Genomic DNA, 27,112 nt, shown 5'->3' on the forward strand with positions numbered 1-27,112 from the left:
GGTCACTCACTCATTCCCCCATGCTTGGCTACAGAGGAAGGCAAACCCAGTGTCTGGCCCTGGAAAAACGTAACAGCCAAGGAGGAGAAAGAGAGGGAAGGAGTCATCAGGAGGGGATAAATGCTTAAACACTATATAGCAAGGTGTCTATCGTAGGGTGCTGTGGGCACAAAGACTAGGCAGCCCTTAGCTTTTAGGGTGGGCTTGTGAGGACAGACTCGGTCAAGGAGAGAGCTGGCTGCAGGACTGAGTACTGACTTTGATTCTGGATGTCCATCTGGCAGGGTCCACCATGCTGCTGAGAGAGACCTCTCTGATGCCACATATCCCGGGCCTGCCGGCACTCCTTAGCATGCTGTTTGCACCAGTGATGGAGCTAAGGTGGGTGAGGTCAGATGGCTGTGCCAAGCTCTGTAAGCGAGAATCCAGGGCTGCTTTTGCGATGGCATGTCTGGCTGCTGGTTGAGCCTCGTGCCTCCTTGCAGTCAAGTAAGCCTTTGTTATTATTGATGTATTTACACTTGGACCAGCTTCAAAAAGTAGCTCAGAGAGACTTGTGAGGGTACACAGTACCAAGTAGGACCTTGAGTTAAAGGTGGGGAAATGAGGAAAAACTGGAGCCAGGAGCCAGGCTCGGAATGGTGGACTTCCATTGTTATGGACTGTAAACCTGAACCTGAGTTTCCTGGCACCATTTTTAGCAGGAAACTTTGTCCATTCCTCTTACCTAAATGAGATATAAAGACATGTTGGTCAGCAGACTTGTAGCTCTTTGGTTACAAGATCAAACAGGAATTTCTCCCAGAGGTTTATTTTTAAATAATTTTATTTTTGGGGGTTGTTGTTGAAAATATACACAGCAGAACATACAGCAATTCAACAATTTCTACATGTACAATTCAGTGACAGTGATTACATTCTTCAAGTTGTGCAACCATTCTCACCCTCCTTTTCCAAATTGTTCCTTTCCTATTGATATAAACTCGTCGCCCCCTAAGTTTTCTATCTAACCTTTTGAGTTGCTATTGTTGCTTTGATCCCATATAGATCTTTAAAAGAGCACAATGCTCAGAGCAAACTTTCTGTACTAATTAAGCTAAACTGTTGTTTGGTTTTGAGAAGACTTCAGGGAGTATTTTTGGTTTAAGGTTTAAAGATTATCACTGAATAATAGTTCTGGGGGTTCATCCAGCCTCAGTGGCTCCAGAAAGTCTAGATTCCAGGAGAATTTTAAATTCTATTCCACATCCTCTCCCCACCTTTGATCAGGATTCTTCTATGGGATCTTTGTTCAAAATGTTCAATAATGGTAACTGGGTACCATACTGTTCTTCCATCTGTGGCAAAGAAGGGAGCTGTTCATGGATCTCCCAGAGATTTTACTAAAGAGCACTGGGCGGTGATGTGAGCAGAGCTCTTGAAAACATCCTGATCACTGGGGCAGCCATTTTGGAGGGTTATCATTTTAACAGTGTTGTGGTTAAGTTTGTATGTCACCTTGGCTGGGCCATGATTCTCAGTGCTTCAGCAGTTGTATAATGTTGTGGTCACTTTCCTGTTGAAATTTGATATATGATCACCCCCATGATGGAATCTGCTGAGTGGTACCAGTGGGGGTGGGGCCTGTGGTGGCTCACCGCCCCCTCAGCCTTCATTTCTCCACCTTCCACCACCTATTTCCTTCCTGGTCACCTCACAAATGTTGTAGGCTTGTTCTGGGTCCAGCAGGTGCCTTCTTGTCTGATCTCTGGTTCTTGGGACTTGAGCTAACAGCTTACCTGTCCATCTTGGGGTTTGACGATCTTCACAGCCTGCGAGCAAGAGTCCTGCTCCCCGACCTGCCTATCTTGGGTTGCCAGCCCCTGGCAGCTAAGTGACTTAGGAGAAACCGTGCGGTCTTGCCTGCCAACCTTGGGGGTTCCTTGACTGTCACAACCTGTGACCGGGATCCCTGCTCTCCAAACTGCTCATCTTGGGTTCACCAGCTTCTGCAGCTCCATGAATTGGGAAGGGACTCTATCCTGATCCAAGGACTTCGGATGTTCCAACTCCTACAATTGAGTGAGCTGTGTTGTTAATATAAATCTCTGTCAATGCATTTATACTTGTTACTGGTGTTGCTTCTCTAGAGAACGGAGCCTAAGACAGTAAGTCTTTACAGTGCGTTTATTGTGGGTGAAGCACTGATCTGGGCTTTGAGCAGGGGTGGGAGCTTAGAAAAAGAGTAATATTTGGTCTTTAGGAGCCCATATTTTAGTGGGCAAGACAGAAATGACCATGACAAACACTGAAATGGAGGCCTCATTGCACTTCAGGAGCGTGGGGGTGGTAAACTGCCCTTTCTTCTGACCTCTCTTTTTTTCTCATCAGTGGATAAGGGTGGGAAACAGTTGATAGACCTGGTTGGCTAAGTTGTGGCTGAAGGGACCTGTCATCTCTCTGTTCTTTTTGCCATTAAGCCCATTTAGAAGATAATGTTGCAATCTCAGAACGTTGTGATTTTTTTCAGTTTTAAAATAATTGTGTGTGTTCTTTTTTTCTATTAAAAATGTATGTTATTTAAACCACAACGTGGATAAACTTTGAAAACATCATACTGAGTGTCTTAGGCTGGGTTATCTAGAGAAACAAAACCAGCGAAGCATATATATATATATGTATATATATATATATACACACACAGACGTGTATATATGTACCTATATATGTATACGTGTATAGATATATAAAAATATATGCATGTGTATAGGTATACATACATACACACACCATGTGTCTGTCATTTTGTCATCCTGTGGGGCCTCACGTGTTGCTGTGATGCTGGAAGCTATGCCACCGGTATTCAGATACCAGCAGGGTCACCCATGAAGGACAGGTTTCAGCCGAGCTTCCAGACTTAGACAGGCTAGGAAGAAGGACCCAGCAGTCTACTTCTGAAAAGCATTATCTAGTGAAAATTTTATGAATAGCAGCGGAACATTGTCTGATACAGTGCTGGAAGATGAGCCCCCCAGCTTGGAAGGCACTCAAAAGATGACTGGGGAAGAGCTTCCCCCTCAAAGTAGAGTCGACCTTAATGACGTGGGTGGAGTAAAGCTTTCGGGACCTTCATTTGCTGATGTGGCGTGACTCAAAATGAGAAGAAACAGCTGCAAACATCCATTAATAATCAGAACCTGCAATGTATGAACTATGAATCTAGGAAAATTGGAATCATCAAAAATGAAATGGAACGCATAAACATCGATATCCTAGGCATTAAAAAAACAAACCCAGTGGCGTTGAGTCGATTTCAACTCATAGCGACCCTATAGGACAGAGTAGAACTGCCCCATAGAGTTTCCAAGGAGCGCCTGGCAGATTTGAACTGCCGACCCTTTGGTTAGCAGCTGTAGCACTTAACCACTACACCAACAGGGTTTCCAATTAGTGAGTTGAAATGGTCTAGTGATTGGCCTTTTTGAATCAGACAATCATATAGTCTACTATGCTGGGAATGACAACTTGTAGAGGAATGGTGTTGCATTCATCGTCAAAAAGAATATTTGAAGATCTATCCTGAAGTACAACGCTCTCAGTGATAGGATAATATCCATATGCCTGCAAGGAAGACCAGTTAATAACGACTATTATTCAAGTTTATGCACCAACCACTAAGGCCAAAGATGAAAAAATAGAAGGTATTTATCAGCTGCTGCAGTATGAAATTGATGAAACATGCAGTCAGGATGCATTGATAATTACTGGTGACTGGAACATGAAAGTTGGAAACAAAGAAAGATCGGTAGTTGGAAAATATGGCCTTGATGACAGAAAGAATGCTAGAGATCGAATGACAGAATTTTGCAAGACCAAAGACTTCTTCACTCAAATACCTTCTTTCATCAACATAAACAGCGACTATACACATGGACCTCACCAAATGGAACACACAGGAATCAAATTGACTACATCTGTGGAAAGAGACAATGGAAAAGCTCAATATCATCAGTCAGAACAAGGCCAGGTGCCTACTGTGGAACAGACCATCAATTACCCATATGCAAGTTCAAGCTGAAACTGAAGAAAATCAGAGCAAGTCCACAAGAGCCAAAATATGACCTTGAGTATATCCCACCTGAATTTAGAGACCATCTCCAAAGAATAGATTTGACACATTGAACACTAGTGACCGGAGACCAGAAGAGTTGTGCAAGGCCATCATCCATGAAGAAAGCAAGAGGTCATTGAAAAGACAGGAAAGAAAGACCAAGGTGGATGTCAGAGGAGACTCTGAAACTTGCTCTTGAACGTCGAGTAGCTAAAGCAAAAGAAAGAATTGATGAAGTAAAAGAACTGAACAGAAGATTTCAAAGGGTCGCTCAAGAAGACAAAGCATTATAATGACATGTGTAAAGAGCTGGAGATAGAAAACCAAAAGGGAAGAACATGCTCAGTGTTTCTCAAGCTGAAAGACCTAAGGAAAAAATTCAAGCCTTGAGTTGCAATAGTGAAGGATTCTATGGGGAAAATATTAAATGACGCAGAAAGCATCAAAAGAAGATGGAAGGAACACACAGAGTCATTATACCAAAAAGAATTAGTTGATGTTCAACCATTTTTAGAGGTAGCATATGACCAGGAACTGATGGTACTGAAATAAGAAGTCCAAGCTGCTCTGAAGGCACTGGCGAAAAAACAAGGCTCCAGGAATTGATGGAATATCAATTGAGATGCTTGAACAAACGCATGCAGCACCAGGGGTGCTCACTTGTCTATGCCAAGAAATATGGAAGACAGCTTCTTGGCCAACTGACTGGAAGAGATCCATATTTATGCCTATTCCCAAGAAAGGTGATCCAACCAAATGTGGAAATTATAGAACAATATCATTAATATCACACGCAAGCAAAATTTTCCTGAAGATCATTCAAAAGCGGCTACAGCAGTATATCGACAGGGAGCTGCCAGAAATCCACGCTGGATTCAGAAGAGGATGTGGAACCAGGGATATCATTACTGATGTCAGATGGATCCTGGCTGAAAGCAGAGAATACCAGAAGGATGTTTACCTTTGTTTTATTGATTATGCAAAGGCATTCGACTGTGGATCATAACAAATTATGGATAACATTAGGAAGAATGGGAATTCCAGAACACTTAATTGTGCTCATGAGGAACTTTTATATAGATGAAGAGGCAGTTGTTCAGACAGAACAAGGAGTTGCTTATTGGTTTAAAGTCAGGAAAGGTGTATGTCAGGGTTATATCCTTTCACCATACCTATTCGATGGCACTAGTTTTTTTTTTTTATTCAGTCTGTATGCTGAGCAAATAATCTGAGAAGCTGGACTATATGAAGAAGGCCCTGGCATCAAGATGGGAGGAAGACTCATTAACAAACTGTGTTATGTAGCTGATAACAGCCTTGCTCGCTGAAAGTGAAAAGGACTTGGAACACTTACTAATGAAGATCAAAGACGGCAGCCTTCAGTATGAATTGCACATCAACATAAAACAAAAACCCTCACAACCGGACCAATGAGCAACATCATAATAAATGGAGAAAAGATTAAAGTTGTCAAGGATTTCATTTTACTTGGATCCACAATCAACAGCCATGGAAGAGCTGGTTTTCCTGCTCAGGGATTTTGTAGGTTAGGATTCAGACAGGGCCCACCAGGGAGAGCTCGTCTCTGCTCCACAATGCCTGGATCTTCAGCTGGAGACTCGAGGCTGTGTGTGGAAACCATGTCTGCTCAGTCATCCACACGCCTGGTAGTTGGTGCGGGCTGTGAGCTGGAGGCCTCAGTTTCTGTCCTTGCAGGCCTCTTATGTGGTCTGTCTGTGTGGACTAGTTGGGGCTTCCTCACAGGATAGTGGCTGGGTCCCAAGGGTCAGTGTCCTGAGAGACCTCGCCTCAGCAGTCACGCACAGTGACTTTTGTCACAGTCGTGGTCCCGCCCAGACTCAAGGTGGAAGAGGGTCAACTTCCCACTGTCAGAGTAGCACATAAGGCGGCAGAGATTAACGTCTGCCACACACTGTGTGCTCACATGTTTAAGTTGATTGCAATGTGTTCACAGTTTTTGTAATTCAAAAGGACACTTGATCTATGCCTCATTTAAAAAAAAAAAAAAAAACCTTAGAAAATTTGAGGATAAAGAGGGTCGTCTCTTAAGTATTGAAAGAGTGAGGTGGAGAGAACGTGTGTCATGGAGGTGGCCAATTGAGCGGACAGGCTGTGCTTCAGACAGACCAGGCTTGGGCTCCAGCCTCCCGCTTACAGCTGAGCCTGGGCGGCAGGGTCTTTGATCTCTGTGATTCCTCCACCGGCAAAGGGGCTCTTTTGGTCTCACAGGGCTGTTGGAGGGGTTAAGTGAGATGTATGATGCGCTCGGCTCAGTGTGTGGACCATGAGAGGCAACTCCACAACCTTAATAGCTTTGATGGTGGTAGTCAACCACAGAAGCAGCTAGTGTGAAGAGGCAGAAGTTGCCTCACGTGGAGTGGCCTGAGCAGGATCTGGAAATGCCACCAGACTTTTAGCAAATACTGCTGTTTAACACTTTGCGTGTTGATATAGTGCACATTGCACAATATGTAGGAGAGCTTTTTCATCCGGGAATTTCAGATTGACTGACAGTTACATTTTGAGGAAATGTGTTTCCTTATTTGGCTCATACAGGGAGTCCTAACATATCAGCTTAGAGTACAAGTTACTTTCCTGTTGTATTTATTTTAAACATAATTGTCTGGACAACTCACCCCTCCCAGACATAGCGGTAGTCAGCTTATATAAACATCAGCTTCTGCAGGTAATATCGCTGAGGAATGAATTATGTCTGCGATGTGACCTTACTCTGGTTATTCTGTGTGAAATATGCTTTCTTCTATCCCTGTCATGATTTTACAATTTCAGTTTGAGTCCAAAGTATGCATTAAATGAAATAAAAATGTTTTCTGTGGTCTTAATTACAGTATCTCACCACTCACCTGTCAATTTGTTGTACTGTGGTGGCTTGCATGTTGCTGTGATGCTGGAAGCTATGCCACTGGCATATCGAATACCAGCAGGGTCACCTATGGTGGACAGGTTTCAGCGGAGCTTCCAGACTAAGACAGGCTAGCAAGAAGGATCTGGCGATCTTCTGAAAAAATTGGTCAGTGAAAATCTTATGAATAGCAGCAGAATATTACCTGATGTAGTGCAGGAAGATGAGCCCCTCAGGTTGGAAGGCACTCAGGATATGACTGGGGAAGAGCTGTTGCCTCAGATGGCGCAGGACCAGGCCGTGTTTCGTTTGGTTACACGTAGGGTCCCTGTGAGTCAGAACCAACTCGTCAGCACCTAACAACAACAGCAATTACAGTTTCTTAAGTTCATGTAAATATCTCACAACCTTAGAAGGGACTTCAGCGCTATGCTTTGATACCTTTTAGTGACCTAAGAGGTAGAGCAGAGGAGCAGAGTGGGCGCCCTCCTGTGGTCCATTCGGGGCTGAAGCCTTTCAGATAACCTGACCAAGTGCGTGTGCTGTCCTGTCGGAGCAATTCATTCCAGTCCCGGCAAGGTTGAGATAATGTGGTGTTTTGTTGAAACGGATGAAACAGCTGTTGTTACTGTTTAATTTTGATGACCCTTGGTTATTCATGACTTCTGTTCTGGAAAGGTTTTATAGAAATTGAATTCATCTTCAAATACCCCCTAGTTTATAAGTCTGAATTATTTCGTTCACATTAAACCAAAAAAAAAGGTATCTATTTTCAGCACTAAGAAGAAAACTCTGCTTTTGCTTAGAATTTTTCATCAAAACTTAGTTGTTCTAAATAGTGGAAACAATATCTGAGTTATTAAGTGTCAAGGAAAATTAGCAAAGTATTTCAAAGGGCATTCAGTGTTAATGTTTTTTCTTTCATTTATAATTATTTGTTGACCGCATTATGGGCTGTGGCCCTGGTATTTAAATTAATACCTGAAAAAGGGCAAAGAGCCTGGGGGACAGGGGCTTTGGGGGCCTGGAGGAAGACCTCATCTAGCTGGGGAGGAGATGGTGCTGGGAAGGAAGTGTCCCTGGTGGAAGGCGGGCTGAGGTGAGAACATGGATGAGCTAAGCAGAGGTGAATAGCACCCTGGCTTGGAGGCCCCGCTGACAAGTACATGCTTTAGTCTGAACGCAGTAGGAAACCTCTGACAGCCATTAGAACATGACTGGCTTGTTTTAGAAGCTAACACTGTCTGCGTATGGAACATAGATCGGAAGAAGCAGGAGTAGATGTGGGGAAAATTGGCCAGGAGGTTATGAGGTGAGTTGTGGTGACTTGTGGCTTGGAAGTTACTCGATGTTGGCTCGGATCAGGCTGGTGGCAGTAGAGCTGGCAAGGACTAGTCGTTTTAGGAGAACTTGCAGAGAGAGGAGTGACACTCGGGGCGGGGGCGGGGTTTTTGGTAAAACTGGCAAATAAATTTGTACAATTCTCTTAGGGTGGGGAGGTGGAACAAACATAAGCTTTTACTAAGTGCTAGACTTGGTGACTGGAATTCCAAAATAGGAAGCAAAGAAGGGTTAGTAGTTGGAAAATATGGCCTTGGTGATAGAAACCACACCAGAGATTGCATGATAGAATTTTGCAAGAACAACAACTTACTCATTTCAAATAACTTTTCTCAACAACATAAGGGCGACTGTACACGTGGACTTTGCCAGATGGAATACAGAGGAATCAAAACAACTACATCTGTGGAAAGAGATGATAGAGAAGCTCGATACCATCAATCAGAACAAGGCCGGGGCTGACTGCAGAACAGACCATCAATTGCTCATATGCAAGTTCAAGCTAAAACTGAAGAAAATTAGAGCAAGTCCGCGAGAGCCAAAGTATGACCTTGAGTACATCCCATTTGAATTTAGAGACCATCTCAAGAATAGATTTGACACGTTGAACACTAATGACCAAAGACCAGACAAGTTGTGGAATGACATCAAGGACATCATACATGAAGAAAACAAGAGGTCATTAAAAAGACTGGAAAAAGAGAAAAGACCAAAATGGATGTCAGAAGAGACCCTGAAACTTGCTGCTGAACGTAGAGTAGCTAAAGCCAATGGAAGAAATGATGAAGGAAAAGAGCTGAACAGGAGATTTCAAAGGGCAGCTCAGGAAGACAAATTGCAGTATTATAACGACATGTACAAAAACTTGGAGTTATAAAACCAAAAGGAAGACCGCATTCAGCATTTCTCAAGTTGAAAGAGCTGAAGGGAAAATTCGAGCCTTGAGTTGGCAATATTAAACGATGTAAGAAGCATCCAAAGAAGATGGAAGGAATACACAGAGTCACTGTACCAAAAAGAATTGGTCAACATTCAGGCCATTTCAGGAAGTAGCATATGATCAAGAATGATACGAAGGACGAAGCCCAAGCTGCACTGAAGGCATTGGTGAAAAACAAGGCTCCAAGAATTGATGAAATACCAATTGAGATGTTTCAACAAATGGGTGCTGCGCTGGAAGCACTCACTCAGGTGAGTGTCTGCCAAGAAATTTGGAAGACAGCTACCTGGTTGTCATGGATTGATTTGTGTCCCCCCCAAAATATGTGTCAACTTGGTTAGGCCACAATTCTCGGTATTGTGTGGTTGTCCTCCGTTTTGTGATTGCAATTTTATGTTAAAGAGGATCAGGGTAGGATTGTACCACCATCCTTACTCAGGTCACCTCCCTGATCCAGTGTAAAGGGAGTTTCCCTGGGATGTGGCCTGCACCACCTTTTATCTCTCAAGATGAAAGGGAAGCAAGCAGAGAGCTGGGGATCTCATACCACCAAGAAAGCAGTGCTGGGAGCTGAGTGAGTCCTTTGGACCTGGGTTCCCTGTGCCTGAGGAGCTCCTCAACCAGGGGAAGATTGAGGACAAAGACCTTCCTCCAGAAATGACAGAGAGAGAAAGCCTTCCCCTGGAGCCAATGCCTTCAGTTTGGACTTGTAGCCTACTTTGCTGTGAGGAAATAAATTTCCCTTTGTTAAAGCCATGCACTGGTGGTATTTCTAGTATAACAGCACTAGATGACTAAAACACTGCTCAACCGACTGAAAGAGATCCGTGTTGTGTCCATTCCAAATAAAGGTGATCCGAAAGAATGTGGAAATTATCAAGCAATATCATTAATATCACATGCAAGTAAAATTTTGCTGAAGATCAAAAGCGATTGCAGCAGTACATTGACAGGGAACTGCCAGAAGTTCAAGCTGGATTCAGAAGAGGACATAGATGCCTTTGCTGATGTCAGATGGTTCTTGGCTAAAAGCAGAGAATACCAGAAAGATGTTTACCTGTGCTTAAAGGCATTTAACTGTGTGGATCATAACAAATTATAGATAACATAGCAAAGATTGAAAATTCCAGAACACTTAATTGTGATCATGAGAAACCTGTACATAGATCATGAGGCAGTCATTTGAACAGAACAAGGGGATATTGTGTGACTTAAAGTCAGGGAAGGTGTGAGAGTTGTAGCCTTTCACCATACTTATTAATCTGTGTGCTGAGCAAATAATCCGAGAAGCTGGCTTATATGAAGAAGAAAGGGGCATCAGGATTGGAGGAAGACTCATTAACAACCTGTGATATGCAGATAACACAACCTTGCTTTCTGAAAGCCAAGAGGACTTGAAGTACTTACTAATGAAGATCAAAGACCACAGCCTTCAGTATGGATTACACCTCAACATAAAGAAAACAAAAATCCTCACAATTGGACCAATAAGCAACATCACAATAAATGGAGAAAAGATTGAAGTTATCAAGGATATCATTTTACTTGAATTCACAATCAACACCCATGGAAGCAGCAGTCAGGAAATCAGAAGATGTATTGCGTTGGACAAATCTGCTCCAAAAGACCTCTTTAAGTGTTAAAAAGCAAAAATGTCATTTTGAGGACTAAAGTGCACCTGACCGAAGCCATGGTGTTTTCAGTTGCACCGTACGCAAGCAAAAGCTGGACAATGAATAAGGAAGACAGGAGAAGAATTGTTACCGGAATAAGGTTCTTGCCTTTAACTGGTCAAGAATGACACGTAGTTTTCCACATGGGCAAAGCTTTATTGAAGAGGCTTGCAAGCGGAGATGAGGAAGGCCTAGAGCAAGCTTACCCTTATCTCACAGAACAAAAGACAGGCCCAAGTTTTTAAAAGTTCTTGGGTGGGAAAAGATTCATGTTTATTCATAGGCACAGGCGGGGATATGTTAACTAAGGTGTGCCCGCAGCAGCTTTCCGAGATGGCTTCTGTCCTGGAGGCCTCTGGGATTTGTAGCAGGACTTATTATGGGGTGTCATGCCTGCGCAGTCTCTTGCTCCTTGGGTTCAATTCCCCGGCTAGGGCTGTAGCCCCCCACTGCCCCTGGTGGAAGGTCACACAGCAGTCACAGGTAGATATTCTGCACATGTCCCTAGGCCTGGTTTTCTCCAGCTGCTTCTGAAAGGCAACTTCAAAGAAGTTTGTGGGCTATTTTTAGATACCCTGCCCCACTGTTCCGTGGAATGGCTTTGTTTCTGCGCCCTGGCCCATTTCTTGTTACTTTGTTTGCAGATTATGGGGGCCCTCTGTTCCTTGTCTTACTAAGTCACTAGGTTCTACTCTCAGCCCCCTATTACCTCCCTCATGATATTGTCTATTTCTCTTTTACTTGTTTCTTCTGTAACCACACCAGTCTCATCACTGTTTTTCAAACAGGCACCCTCTAATCTCAGGGCCTTTGCTCCCTGTCTTAGAATCAGCATCTTTGAATTATACTGTTGGTGAAGAATATTGACTATACCATGAACTGCCAGAAGAATGAACAAATCTGTCTTGGAAGAAGTACAGCCAAAATGTTCCTTAGAAGCGAGGATGGCGAGACCTGTCTCATGTACTTTGGACATGTTATGAGGAGGGAGAAGTTCCTGGAGAATGACATCATGCTTGGTAAAGCAGAGGGTCAGCAAGAGAGAGAGGAAGAGACTCAACAAGTTGGATTGACACAGTGACTTCAGGGATGGGCTCAAGCATAGTAATGATTGTGAGGATGGCGCAGGACTGGGCAGTGTTTCATTCTGTTGTACGTAGGGTCACTATGAGTTGGAACTGACTGGAGGGTACCTAACAACAACAACAGACTTCCTTCTCAAGTTATAAAATGTGTACAACCTTTTCCCCAGAAATCTCACGAATCAGCATTTAACCCATGGAAAGAATTCAAAGGTAGAGGAAAGAACCATATGTGAGAGCATATTCTTTACATCATGTGCGACAGAGAGGTTTCGAATCCTCGTTACTGTATTAACAGAGAGGTTTCGAATCCTCGTTACTGTATTAACAGAGAGGTTTCGAATCCTCGTTACTGTATTAACAGAGAGGTTTCGAATCCTCGTTACTGTATTAACAGAGGTTTCGAATCCTCGTTACTGTATTAACAGGTTTCGAATCCTCGTTACTATATTTTATTGGTTAATTTCTTTAATATTGGAACAGTGGTTTAACAATTTTGAAATACTAACTCTTCTCAAAACATTTTCTTTAGGGTAGATCGGGATGGAAAATGCTATACTGGAGTCCTCTGTGGTTTGGGGTGGAACCCAACTACAGGGACCCCTATCCTGCCAGAGCACGACATTGAGCTGGCATTCGATGTTCAGTTCAGCGTGGAGGATATCATGGAGGTAACATTGGTGTACTCTTTACAGGGCACCAGTTCTCTCTCTCTTCCTCGGTTTGTCTACACGACCATTTAACAGTGAGTGCAATGTCTGACATTGTAATTTAGAGTCTGAGCCTTGGTCTCAGGAGGAGGGAAGACAATTAGGATCACCCCGAAGTTGATTTCTGTGAGGTAGGGGTCAGACATATTTCTACTCTCCAACTTTTTCACCATTTCTGACACCAGGTGCTCTCCCCTCCCCCACAGTACTCTCTACTTCCCTCCTGGGTTTGCAGTGGCCACACAGAACTCACAGACCGTACTCACAGTTATGTGATCTATTAGGGAAGTAACAGGCTACAACTCAGGTTCAGGATCAACTTGGTATTAACAGGATACAACTCAGGAGAACAGGGTGCAGTTCATCAAGCAGGACAACATCCAACCAGGGTGGCTCTCAGCTCCTTCTCAGCCATGCCTGCAGGCAGACCCTTCTCTCTTAGGGTGCCAATCGATGGCCCTTCTCTTGGCTGTGCTGCCCCCCTGTGGGCCTTCTTCAGGCCTCTGCCCCACTCAGGCCAGTGTTACAGCTCTTTAGCTCCTTTGACAAGTACCTGGGGGCATACCACTCAGTCAACAAGCCTCCTGCCTGAAGGCACTCACTTGGCGCTCTCGGACTCCCTGGGCTGGGAAGCACTGCTGCAGCCGTCTGCCAGTCTCGTGGTTCTCACTGCTCGTACTGCTGCTGCTGGGCTCTGCTGTGGTTGCCACTGTTTCTTGCCATCTTCGGTGTTACAGCTCTCTCTCCCCTGGGTTTAGGAGGTACTCAGCTCGGGGACCTTATATTCAATTTCAAGGTATTGCCCTCCCAGCCAGACCATGAACTGACCAATTCCCTGGATAGACTGCAATCACTCAATTTGCATAGCAGTCAGCCAGCTCCCTGAAGATCACTTATTCCTATTGAGTGGTTTTATGCATCCTGTTTGCATAGTATAATGACCAATTCCTTGCAAGATTGTGGCCCCACCAATCATTTTTGGCAGTTAGAAACCCACGTGCAGAAAGGTCATATGGCAGTGAAATCCATTGCACTGCAGGCAGGTGTGGTGTTCCTGATAGAGACTTACCGCTCCAGCGCTGGAGTGCTTGCTTCTTTGTGCTTTCTGCTGCCAGTACACAGATCCACCATGTCTTGCCTGTTTTACTTCTCTTTTCTGGGAGAAGTATCTTTCTGGTAGAGGTGGCACTGTCTGAATTTTGTATTTGATATCTCCTGGCACAGTAGGTTTTTCTGGGCAATTAAATTGAATACTAGAGCCACAGGACTGCTGTGGGTCTGTATCCAAGACTCATTCCATTCTCGTTTTGGCATAATCAAAACTGGACATCTTTGCTGGTTAATATCGGAAACAAGGACACAAGTCCTGCCCCGCCTTCATCCTTTCCACAGGTACTGTGGGCTTGCTGGCCAGTGGCTAGGTGCAGACTTGGTCTAGAGCAGTGCTACCCAGAGCCCTGTCTGTGAACGATGCCAGTGACGGTCTGGGCTGTGGTAAATGCAGGTGCTACAGTTAAGTGTTTAGAAGTTTGTATAGCAGTATGACAAAGTAATTTTGCATCTAATAATGAAAAATTTGGGCTTGTGTTTTGTACGGTTTTCTTTGTATATTTCATTATTCTTATAATTAATTTTTACTGCATTTTACAAAATGAAAACAAAGCTTGTCCTGCACCACAGATAGTTTGAGAAGTACCACTCTAGAGTACATGAACTTGTTTCTCAGAAGTTCCTTTAAGTAGGAGAGGTTGACATAACCGCCTTAAAGGGATGGGGAGAAAATGAAGCTGAGGCCAGACATTTTGAGCTTGTCCTTATTCCCAGATGGCACTGCTGTGAAATGTTTTCTGCATTTTGATTTGTTAAATATTAACTGCCCTTTTCACATAAAGGGACTTGTTGTTAGGGGCCATTGATTTCGTTCTCACTCATAGCGACCCAGTGTACAACAGATCGAAACACTGCCTGGTCCTCCGCCATCCTCACAGTCATTGCTATGTCTCATCCCATTGTTGCATCCACTGTGTCAATCCATCTTGTTGAGGGTCTTCCTCTTTTTCATTGACCCTCTACTTACCAAGCATGATGTCCTTCTCCAAGGAGTGGTCCCTCTTGGTAACATGTCCAAAGTATGTGAGACATCATCTGACCATCCTCGCTTCAGTGGAGCGTTCTGGCTGTACTTCTTCCAAGACGCATTTGTTCTTTTCGCAGTCCAGGGTATACTCAATGTTCTTTTCCAACACCTTAATGCAAAGGTGTCAATTCTTACTTGGTCTTCCTTATTCATTGTCCAGCTTTTCGCATGCATATGAGGCAATTGAGAACACTATGCCTTGGGTCAGGCATACCTTAGTCTTCTTTGCTTTTTAACTTTAAAGAGGTTTTTTGCAGCAGATTTGCCTAACACAACGCATCCTTTGATTTCTTGACTGCTGCTTCCATGGGTGTTGATTGTGGATCCAAGTAAAACGAAATCCTTGACAACTTCAGTCTTTTCTCTATCGTGATGTTGCCTATTGGTCCAGTTGTGAGGATTTTTGTTTTCTTTATGTTGAGGTGTAATCCATACTGAAGGCTGTGGTCTGTGATCTTCATCAGTAAGTCCTCTTCACTTTCAGCAAGCAAGGTTGTGTCATCTGCATATCATAGGTTGTTAATGAGTCTTCCTCCAATCCTGATGCCCCGTTCTTCATATAATCCAGCTTCCCGGATTATTCGCTCAGCATACAGATTGAATAAGTATGGTGAAAGGATACAACCCTGATGCACACCTTTCCTGACTTTAAGCCATGCAGTATCCCCTTGTTCTGTTTGAATGACTGCCTCTTGGTCTATGTGTAGGTTCCTCATGAGCACAATTAAGTGTTCTGAAATTCCTGTTACTCGCAATGTTATCCATAATTTGTTATGACCCAGTCAAATGCCTTTGCATAGTCAATAAAACACAGATAAACATTTTTCTGGTATTCTCTGCTTTCAGCCAGGATCCATCTGACATGGGCAGTGATATCCCTGGTTCTACATCCTCTTCTGCATCCAGCTTGAATTTCTGGCATTTCCCTTTCCATGTACCGCTGCAACCACTTTTGAATTATTTTCAGGAAAATTTTACTTGCATGTGATATTAATGATATTTCTCGATAATCTCCGCATTCTATTGGATCACCTTTCTTTGGAATAGACATAAATATGAATTTCTTCCAGTCAGTTGTTCAAGTAGCTGTCTTCCAAATGTCTTTCACAGACAAGCGAGCACCTCTGGTGCTGCATTCGTTTGTTGAAATATCTCAACTGATATTCCGTCAATTCCCAGAGGCTTGTTTTTCACCAGTGCCTTCAGTGCAGCTTGGACTTTTTCCTTCAGTACCATCAGTTCCTGATCATATGCTACCTCCTGAAATGGTTGCACGTTGACCAATTCTTTTTGGTACAGTGACTCTGTGTGTTCTTCCATCTTTTGATGCTTCCTGCATTGTTTAATATTGCAGCTCAAGGCTTGAATTTTTTCTTCAGTTCTTTCAGCTTGAGAATTGCCGTGCGTGTTCTTCCCTTTTGGTTTTCTATCTCTAGATCTTTGCATGAATCATCATAATACTTTGTCTTCTCGAGCTGCGCTTTGAAGTCTTCTGTTTAGCTCTTTTACTTCATCATTTTTTTCCTTTTGCCTTAGGTGCTTGACGTTCAAGAGCAAGTTTCCACGTCTCTTCTGACATCTATTTAGATCTTTTCTTTCTCTCCTGTCTTTTTAATGACCTCTTATTTTTTTCATGTATGACGTGCTTGATGTCATTCCACAACTCCTCTGGTCTTCTGTCATTAGTGTTTAACACATCAAATCTATTATTGAGATGATCTCTAAATTCAGGTGGGATATGCTCAACGTCATACTTTGGCTCTCGTGGACTTGTTCTAATTTTCTTCAGTTTCAACTTGAACTTGCATATGAGTAATTGATGGTCTGATATGCAGTCAGCCCCTGGCTTTGTTCTGACTGATGATATTGAACTTTTCTATTTTCTCTTTCCACAGTTGTAGTCAGTTTGATTCCTGTGTATTCCACGTGGCGAGGTCCCCATGTATAGTCTCCGTTTACGGTGTTGAAAAAAAGGTATTTGCCATGAAGAATTTATATCAGACAAAATTCAAGCAATTGATCTCTGGCATCATTTGTATCACTAAGGCCGTATTTTCCAACTACCAATCCTTCTTTCTTTCCGACTTCCATATTCCAATCACCAGTAATTATCAATGCAATTTGATTGCATGTTCAATCAATTTCAGACTGCAGAAGCTGGTAAAAATCTTCAATTTCTTCATCTTTGGCCTTTAGTGGTTGGTGTGTAAATTTGAATTAACTTGTCTTCCTTGTAGGGGTATGGATATTATTCTATCACTGACAGCATTATACTTCAGGATAGATCTTGAAATTTTTTTTCAAAGATGAATGCAACACTATTCCTTTTCAAGTTGTCATTCCTGACATAGTAGACCATACGATTGTCTGATTCAGAATGGCCGGTACCAGTCCATTTCAGCTCACCAATGCCTAGGATGCTGATGTTTATATATTCCATTTCATTTTTGACGATTTCCAGTTTTCCTAGATTCATAATACATACATTCCAGATTCCGATTATTAAGGGATGTTTGCAGCTGTTTCTTCTCATTTTGAGTCGTGCCACATCAGCAAATGAAGGTCCCAAATACTCAAGTCCATCTATGTCATTATGGTCAACTCTGCTTTGAGGAGGCAGCTGTTCCCCAGTCAACCTTTTAGTGCCCTCCAGCCTGAGAGGCTCATCTTCCGGCACTATATTGAGTAATTTTTCTGCTGGTATTCATAAAGTTTTTACTGGCTAATCTCTTTCAGACACAGACCACCAGGTTCTCCTTCCTAGTCTGTCTTGTTCTGGAAGCTGAGCTGAACCCCATCAGCAATGAACATTAGAATGGCCCAAATCCAGAAAAAATGACACTTATGAACACTGGCGAGAACACAGAGCAAAAGGAACCTTTGTTCATTGCTGATGGGAGTGCAAAATGGCGCCACCGTTTTGAGAGACGATTTGGCAGTTTCATACAGAGTGTAACATGCACCTTCCATATGATACAGGATCCAAACCCTAGGTATCTGTGCAAGTGATTTGAAAGTCTGCATTCAAATAAAACCTGTATGTGGGTGTTAATAGCAGCTTTATTAATAATTGTTAAAGACTGGAAGCAACCAAGATGTTGTTCACCAGGGGAGTGGGTAAACGGGTTTATCAGGACTGTGGAATAGTATTCAGCAGTTAAAAGAATGAGTGGTCAACTCATGAGATAACATGGATGAATCTTAAGTACATTTTACTAAGTGAAAAAATCTAGGTACAAGAGCTGCGTGTTGTAGGATTCTATTCATATGACATTTTTGAAAAGGCAACACTGTAAGGACATGAAACAGAAGGGAGGGTTGCCTACAAGGGGCATGCACAGGGAGACTTTTGGGGTAAAAGAGTTGCTCCGTATGCTGGGGTGGTTGATAACTGCGTCTGTGCTTTAGTCAAAACCCATGGGACTCTAATGTGTGCAGACCAATCTCTCTCTCTCTCTCTCTCTCTCTCTCACACACACACACACACACACACACACACCACTCTGTGCTTTGGTCAGAACCCATGGGACTCTAATGCGTGAAAACTAATCTCTCTCTCACACACACACACACACCACTCTGTGCTTTAGTCAAAGCCCATGGGACTCTAATGCGTGAAAACTAATCTCTCTCTCACACACGCACACACCACTCTGTGCTTTAGTCAAAACCCATGGGACTCTAATGCGTGAAAACTAATCTCTTTCACACATACACATACCACTCTGTGCTTTAGTCAAAACCCATGGGACTCTAATGCGTGAAAACTAATCTCTCTCTCTCTCTCTCTCTCTCTCTCACACACACACACACACACACACCACCATGTGCTTTAGTCAAAACCCATGGGACTCTAATGCGTGAAAACTAATCTCTCTCTCTCACACACACACACCACCACGTGCTTTAGTCAAAACCCATGGGACTCTAATGCGTGAAAACTAATCTCTCTCTCTCACACACACACACCACCACGTGCTTTAGTCAAAACCCATGGGACTCTAATGCGTGAAAACTAATCTCTTTCACACACACACACACCACTCTGTGCTTTAGTCAAAACCCATGGGACTCTAATGCGTGAAAACTAATCTCTTTCACACACACACACACACCACTCTGTGCTTTAGTCAAAACCCACAGGACTCTAATGTGTGAAAACTAATCTTTCTCACACACAGATACATATCAATACCAATCAGGATGTCAGGGATCCTGGGATGTTAAGTATTCTGGGACACATTAGTCTTAAGTGTATTAGAAACGTATGATATAACTGCATTGAAGGGGATGAGGAAGAAAGGAGCTGTGGAAAATGGGGATTTGACTGGAAACAGACTGAAGACAAGGAACTGCACATAAGCACTTTCTCTAGTTGGTAAAGTCGTTTCTCACAGGGGTACAAGTTAATTCTGAACTGCTTTACATGTAGACTGGGGTTGAACAAACAAGTAAAGGGATGGTGGGAGCCACGTTTTCTTACTGTCAGAGAGGGAACTTACAGATAAGGAAGAGAGGAGAGCTAGAACAAACCCTGTGGTGCTGGACTGGAGTCAGGGCATCAGTATAAACTCAGGCTCAGCTCATTATAGACACAGATGGACAGAAACAAAAGAACTACAGGTGTGTGTTAGTATATCCACAGATATTCCTAGAAGCAGTGACTCCCCGCCCCCAGTAGCAATGAGTACATCCAGTGCCCAGATCAGGTTCTCATACCGTGCTCCAGTAATAGGAACCAGGCCTCCTTGGAGAAAAAGCTGATTCTAGGACTGAGATACAGAAAATATAGAATGAGCCTGGAGCTTCTTGTAGTACCAAAAAGTAAAAGAAGTGCTCAGAAACACAAAAGGATGGGGGCGTTTTCAAAGGGCACAGGAGCCAACCTGAAAGAGACCCCAAAGGCTAAAGCTGGAACAGTTTGAGCAACAGAATAAATAATGTGGTATATTGGATTATAACCCAAAGTATAAATATCCGTGAGTCTGTAGTGATATAAATGATGGAGTACATAAATCGAGAATTCCCGATAATGTATGTAGATAATTGCCCCCTCCAGGAGGTGAAGCTTAAACCCACTCACGATGGGCTAGACTTAGTGATGCACTTCCAGATGGTAGAGCAGGGAGAGGGGCAAGAGAAACTTCACAACGAAGGAACCTTGGTGACACCACCTGAGCCAGATGTTGAAGGTGAGCATCGCCAGTGATGTCATGTTGATGTCACATACCCCCTGCTTAATGTGATTAGAAGGCACTTTACATCTGTGGCCTTCTTCCCCGAACCCTAGTCTGACCATGAGAAAAACAGTAGACAAATACGAACTAGAGAATGTTGTGCAGGACACCTGACCAGAACTCCTCCCAAGTGTCACTGTCTTAAAGGTAAGACGAGGGTGAGAAACAGACTAGGACCAGAGGATTGGTTGATGACAAATACCTTTCATCATGTGATACCCTGAAGTGGGTCCTGGAACAGAAAGAGGATAAGTTTATTTAATAAGACTATATACAATTTTTTTTTTTTTTTAATATACCAAAGAGGGACACCCTGGTGGTAGCATAGTGGTTAAGAGCTATAGCTGCCAGTCAAAAGGCTGGCAGTTCAAATTCTGCAGGCGCTCCTTGGAAACCCTATGGGGCAGTTCTACTCTGTCCTATAGGGTTGTTATGAGTTGGAATCAACTCAGTGGCAACGGGTTTGGTTTTGGTTTTTTGGTATACCGAAGACGGTTTTTTGGTGTTGACAAACGTACCATGGTAATAGTAGGTGAAACTGAGCAAGGGGTGTACAGGAGAACTGTCCTATCTTTGCAATTTTTCCATAACTCTTAAAAGATGTCACCTTGAGGACTAAGGTATGCCTGACCCAAGCCATGGTGTTTTCAGTTGCCTCATATGCATGTGAAAGCTGGACAGTGAATAAGGAAGACAGAAGAAGAATTGACGCCTTTAAGTTGTGGTGTTGGGGAAGAATATTGAATATACCATGGACTGCCAAAAGAATGAACAAATTTGTCTTAGGAGAAGTACAACCAGACTGCTCCTTGGAAGCGAGGGTAGTGAAACTGTGTCTTCCATAGTTTGGACATGTTGTCAGGAGGGATCAGTCCCTGGAGAAGGATATGATGCTTGGTAAAGTACAGGGTCAGCGGAAAAGAGGAGGACCCTCGGTGAGATGGGTCGACACGGTGGCTAGAACAATGGGCTGAAGCCTAAAAACAATTGTGAGGATGGTGCAGGACTGGGCAGCGTTTCATTCTGTTGTGCATAGGATCATTTAGAGTCGGAACCGACTTAACAGCACCTAACAACAACAACTTAAAAGTATGCAAAAATAAAGTTCATTTTAAAAACCTGTGACAGAGGCTGGTAAGAAAGCATAGCATGTACCTCTAGGGGGTGAGATATCTTCAGGCTTTCATACAAACAATACAGAGTCAAAGAAACGGATATGATTCTAGTAGATTTCAAATTGTGCAACTCCACAAGTTAAACTGTGGCAAATTGTAGAACTTTAAAAAGTGTGTTTATACTAAAAAGTCTGAACCTTTCTTGCTGATGTAAAGTTTTTTGTTACTGTTTCTTAAGTTACGATAATGGTTATTTGTGTTTTAATACCGTATTGATGATAGCCATAAGAATACTGTGGTGAAATGAGTTCCTTTATGTGGCCTTTTGCCTTGGTTCTTTGGAAAAACATCTTGACGGATTTTTCCCGGAAGCCTTGAGGAGTTACCTTTGCCTTAGTTTTCTTCCCCAGAGGGCTTGTTACTTTTGTCCTAATTGACATGTCCTGGGTAAGCTGTAAACAACTGATGGTTTGATACTTTCTGTCTGATCCCGGGCTGCAGCCTGCCCTGTGATTGGTATGCACCTTGCAGGTATTGGTCAATATAATATGCAAATGAAGTTATTATAGACTGTGCAAATGAAGTTACTATAGTCTACTATACAAATGATGTGTCTGTGGCCTATCAAGAGGGGATTGGTCAGCTCACAGCCTGGTGGGAGGGCCATATCTTGAAATGTATGAGGAGTTTGTGTATATATGTAGCCAACCCCACAGAAGTTATGCAGACAGAAGCAGAAGGGAGAGAGAAGAGGCAAGGAACCTCCTAAAAAAAAGCTGTGACATGGGTAAAGGCCTGTAAGATTTAAAGATAGCAGCAAGCCCGGAAGGGGCCCAGTGGTAGAATCAGTGGTGAGGGCAGGGATGCTGAAGGCAGAGAGGCCTGTTTTGAGGGGCCTTAGAGGGCGTGTGCACAACAGAGAGTAGGGCCTGCTTGCTTGCCCAGTGGAGAGGAGCTGAGAGCTGTCTTGTACTGGAGAAGGAGTAGCCTTCCAGACTTTGCATGCTTCCTGATCCTGAGTGGTCGCCTGTTGACTGTGATTCCGGATTGTACCCTGTTTACTTCCTTAATAAACCACTGAATGGTAAGTATGGTCTGTGAGTTTTATGTGGCCTCTGCAATGGGTTACTGAACCCAGAAGAGGATTATTGAACTCAGAATAGAGGTAGTGCCGAGGGGAGGATGGCTGGTGACAGAATGTGTAAAAAGGTTGGAGAGAGGAGGTGTGTCTGACCTCTGCCTCACGGGAGTCGGCCTTAGGTGGATCTCGATTCACATTATCCCCCCGCCGAAGTTAGGCAGGTTCTGATGCTACAGCTACAGTTGTTTATCAAATACTAAGCCTGTTAATGAGTTATTTAAATAGGATGAAATTCCCACATTTTATCAGCTTATAGTAGAATCATGTGAGTATTTATGTTGCCATTTGTCTACAGATTAATATTCTCAGGGCAGCTATTAACAAGCTAGTATGTGATGGACCTAATGGATCTAAGTATCTTGGGCCAGAAAGAATCGCTCAGTTACAGGACAACGCTCGTCAGAAACTTTTAGGGTAAGTTGCGTGATGACAAGGTCATCTTTCCTTCCTACTCACCTTTTTTAGCTGTCTTCTGAATGTTTTCAGTTGTTCAGGAGGCAATGATAGGTTGGTCATCTGAAGTGGAATTCCAGTGCCTGAGGCAGCATCTTAGGGATGACAGCTTGTAGACACCAGCTTCCTGTGGCGAGCAGCCACCTTTGCCCCAGGTGCCAGCCAGGATCAAAGCAGGAAGTAGTTGACACTCTCAAATTGGGTTCATTTCAGAAAGTATGGGCAGGTGTTTCAGTTGTCTAGTGCTGCTATAACAAACACCACAAGTGGATAGCTTTAACAGACAGATTTATTCTCTCAGTTTAAAAGGCTAGAAGTCCAAATTCAGGCTGTGAGCTCCAGGGGGGATGCCTTTCTCTCTTTGTTAGCTCTGGGGGAAGGTCCTTATCATCAGTCTTCCCCTAGTTTAGGAATTTCTCAGCACAGGGACCCAGGTTCAAAGGATGTGTTCTGCTCCCAGCTCTTTTTTCTTGATGGTAGGTGGTCCTTCTTCTGTCTGCTTGCTTCTCTCTTTTATATCTCAAAAGAAATTGACTCAAGATACAGCCTAATCCTGTAGATTGTGTCCTGCCTCATTAACATAACTGCCTCTAATTCTGCTTCATTAATATCACAGAGGTTGGGATGACAACACATAGGAAAATCACAAAAGAGCACAAAACAGAGGACAGCCACACAGTACTGGGAATCATGGCCTGGCCAAGTGGACATGGATTTTGGCGGGGGCACAGTGCAGTCCATAATGGCAGGGCACAGGGAACCCACCTGAGTACTCCATGCTCTGGGGCTGTTAACAGTGGGATGTCTTGTATCCAAGGAGAGGGAGCAGGGTCCTGGAGCCTGGGGGCTGAGAGTCTGTGTGGAAGGAGTGCCTTACAGGGGCTGAGCCCTCTGTTGAGCCTCTCCTTAGGGAAGGAGGTCAGGGAATAGCATCCAGACCTCCCTCACCTCCGTCTCACCTCTTGCTGGGACTCCCATTGGCCAGACCCAACGAGAATCCAGAGGGCAAGGACTTCCATTGGTGCAGCCCATACAGGTGAGCCCTCAGGCCCCCAGAAATGTCAAGAAGAGTGGAGAGTGGGCGTGGAGGAGCACAGACGGTCTCCCACACACCCAGTCCTCCAGAGACAGCTCTGCCAGGCTAGTGGTGGGTACATCGTTGCCCAGAGAGCCTGCACTCTGCTGGTTGGGAAACAGGCAGCTTCTGATAACCTGGTGATGGTCTTCTCCTCCCGTGTACATTTGGGTGATGTGTAAGGCACACGAAGGGCACAGATCAAAGTCCACAGCCCAGTGCGTATTCACAAAACGAACACATCATGGGGCTAGGAGCCAGACAGGGAACAAGATGACCAGTGCCCAGGAACACCTTTGCGTTCACTCACAGCCACTGTCATTTCACCAATAATTAGATAACTCTATCCTGACTTGTTATGCTATAGGATAGGTTGGTTTTCTTTTTTAAAACAATTCAGTGATTTTAGAGAATTTACATTTTTACAACATTTCTATTAGTCCATTTTTCCATGATTGCTCTAACCTAAAAATTTACCGTCATCCGGTCGATCCTGACTCATAATGACCCTGTAAGACAGAGTAGTACTGCCCCATAAGGTTTCCAAGGCTGTAATCTTTATGGAAGCAGACTGCCATATCTTTCTCCCGTGGGGCGGCTGGTGAGTTTGAACCACCAGCCTTTTGGTTAGCAGCCAAGCACTTAACCAGTGCACCATCTGGTCTAAAATTGCATCTTAACCTGAATTCAATTGTAATAAGTAAATACTGGTTAATTCCAGCAAAATATAGCAACTTTAATTCAGGTTTATTTCCACCTTCCTTTGTCCTGTTATTTATATTAATCGTAGATGTGTTACAAACAGCGCTATAGTGTTAACAGTTACTACTTTATACAATCTCAATTTTTTTTAGAAATTAAGAAAACATTAAATATTTTTAAAAGTTTCTATATTAACCCACATATTTACTATTCCTGGTGCTTTTATTTTCTTCCTGTGGCTTTGAGTCACCATCTAGTATCATTGTCTTTTAGATTGAAGGACTTTAGTATTTCTTGTAAGTCAGGCTGCTAGCAGTGGGTTCTCTCAGTGCTTTTCCGTCTTTATTTCACCTTCATTTTGATGGATAGTTTTGCTGGATATAGAGTTGTTAGTTGACTGTTTTATCTTTTAGCACTTTGAATATGTCGTTCCACTGCCTTCTGGCTCCACTGCCTTTGAGGAGAAATCGACTGATAATCTTACTGAAGATCGTGGCAAGTCACTTCTCTCTTTCTGCTTTCAAGATTGCCTTTGTCATTGAACACTTTGACTATAATTTATCTAGGTGTGAATCTCTTTGTTTTTATTCTGTTTGGGATAAATTGAGATTCTTGGATCTGTACGTGGTTTTTTTTTTTAAATCAAGTTTTAGAAGTCTTCAGCCACCTTTTCTTCAGGTATTTTTTTTGGCCCTTGCTTGCATGTTTCTCCTTCAGGGACTCCTATTGCACGTACATTGGTGCACTGAGGCTGTCCCACTGGTCTCCGAGGCGCCGGCCGTTTTTTTCCAGTGTTGTCTCTCTCTTCTTCAGGTTGATCGATTTCTGTTCACATGTCTCCAGGTTTACTGATTTGTTATTCCGTCATCTCAGATCTGCAGTTGGTGATTTGTCTGGAATTTTCCATTTCAGTCACTGTACTTTTTAACTCTAGAATTTCCATTTGGCTCTTCTATATGGTTTTCCATTTTTATTGATGTTATCTGGGTAACTGGCCTTTTTTTCTTCCTTTGAACATATTTAGAGTAGCTGCTTTGAAGCCTTCTCACCCATTTCTTTATTTCAGCTGCTTTTGCCTTTTGAGTATGGGTCACACAGTTCTGTTTCTTTTGTATGTTTCATAGTTTTTGTTGAAGATTGGATGTTCTAGATAATATTGTGTAACAATTTAGGATTTTGATTTTTTTCCTCCCCCTGAAGGTGGTTGTTGCTATTTTGGCCAGTTTCATTTTGTTTCACTATAGTAACTCACCTGGATTTGATCTGCAGAATCTATGTTCCCATGGTGTGAGACTGCTGGTGCCTGGATTTTTTTTTAATTCTCATATTTGTTTTTAGCCTGGCTTCTGGGTTGTCTCTGTGTCTGCGTTGCTTAGTGCTCAGCTGGTGGTTGGAAGTTGTGCTGAAATATCTAAGCCATTGTGCTCCCACCCTGTGCCAGCAGCCTGTGTGTTGGCCGGGAGTGCATTCAAAGCTCAGGCCATTTCTAACTTTTCCCTGGCTTTTACTGTTTGCCAGGCCTTCCCAGGTCTTCCTTGTACGTGTGTGTGTGTGCGTGTGTATGTGTGCATGCAGCCTCCCAGCCAGCCAGGCCTGTAGGAGAGCCGGTCTCATTTTTTGTGGCACTCCCATTTCTAAGATCTCCCTCTTGAATTTCTGGGTAGTCTGTCATCTGCCACTTGCCCCAAGTAGGACCGCTGTTAGAGCTTTGGCCTTTCCCCGTCTGTTTCCTACTGAGTTTGCCATTTTTCCGACATTGCTGCTAGGCGGGGGTTTCATCCTCTGCTCCCTTTGGCAGTGAAGATGCTGGTGTCCGTGGCCGGCCCTACCTTTGGACCACGGTGCTGGACTGAGCTGGCGGGTGGGCAGGTGGGAGCAGCCCAGGCAAGAGCACCATAGACCTCCACTGCTCTTGCCTGAAGTTCAGCAGTGTCTCATGAATAAATGCTTCTGAACTTGTTGTCTGTCTTTGGTTGATTTCCAGAGCCTTGAAATGGTTGCTTTTTTGACAAGTCTATCTAGTTTTTTTAGGTATTTTTTTGGAGTGGGGGGGAACATTTTCAGATCTCTTCACACACTCATCGTTTGAACACTGTTGTCTGTCTACCCTGTGAAGCTGGTGATATTTCTGATGAAGAATTTAAAATGATCTGTCTTGTCTCACAAGACTTGAGTCAGAAATGCAGCAAACTGGTGACAGGGCAGCATAAGTGCTGGTCGTGTAGATTGGCTTCACCCTGTTTCCCCCATATTGAATGTGCTTTGGTTTAAAGTATTCTCTGATCTTCACTATATAAAATTTGACCTTTTAAAAATTTATGTAGTAGTAATTCTAAGAAAAAATAAGATTAAATTTATTAACGTGCAACTAAGATAATTTTCTTTGTTAAATTTTAGCTTGTTCTGTCAGTTGAAGCCAAGAGAGAGAATTGTCCCTAAGTGGCATGAAAAGCCGTATGAATGGAATCAGGTGAGTGAGAAGCATGCGGCCACACCAGGGGCAGACACACGGGGTCAGGACATGAGTCAGCT

At 43.4% G+C, this 27,112-nt stretch overlaps 1 protein-coding gene across 1 annotated transcript in view; it reads left to right on the forward strand.

Moving 5' to 3' along the window:
* The window catches only part of TDRD9 (tudor domain containing 9), a 123,184-nt gene that overhangs the window by 94,367 nt on the left and 1,705 nt on the right, over window positions 1-27,112 (forward strand). Inside the window, exons 31-34 of the mRNA XM_023546609.2 lie at window positions 285-381; window positions 12,543-12,681; window positions 22,646-22,764; window positions 26,978-27,050. Of these exons, the coding sequence (XP_023402377.1) occupies window positions 285-381; window positions 12,543-12,681; window positions 22,646-22,764; window positions 26,978-27,050 (428 nt within the window). The remainder of the gene's footprint in view (window positions 1-284; window positions 382-12,542; window positions 12,682-22,645; window positions 22,765-26,977; window positions 27,051-27,112) is intronic.

Source organism: Loxodonta africana, chromosome 10 (genome assembly GCF_030014295.1).
Source record: "Loxodonta africana isolate mLoxAfr1 chromosome 10, mLoxAfr1.hap2, whole genome shotgun sequence".
In the NCBI taxonomy this organism is placed as follows: Eukaryota; Metazoa; Chordata; class Mammalia; order Proboscidea; family Elephantidae; genus Loxodonta; species Loxodonta africana.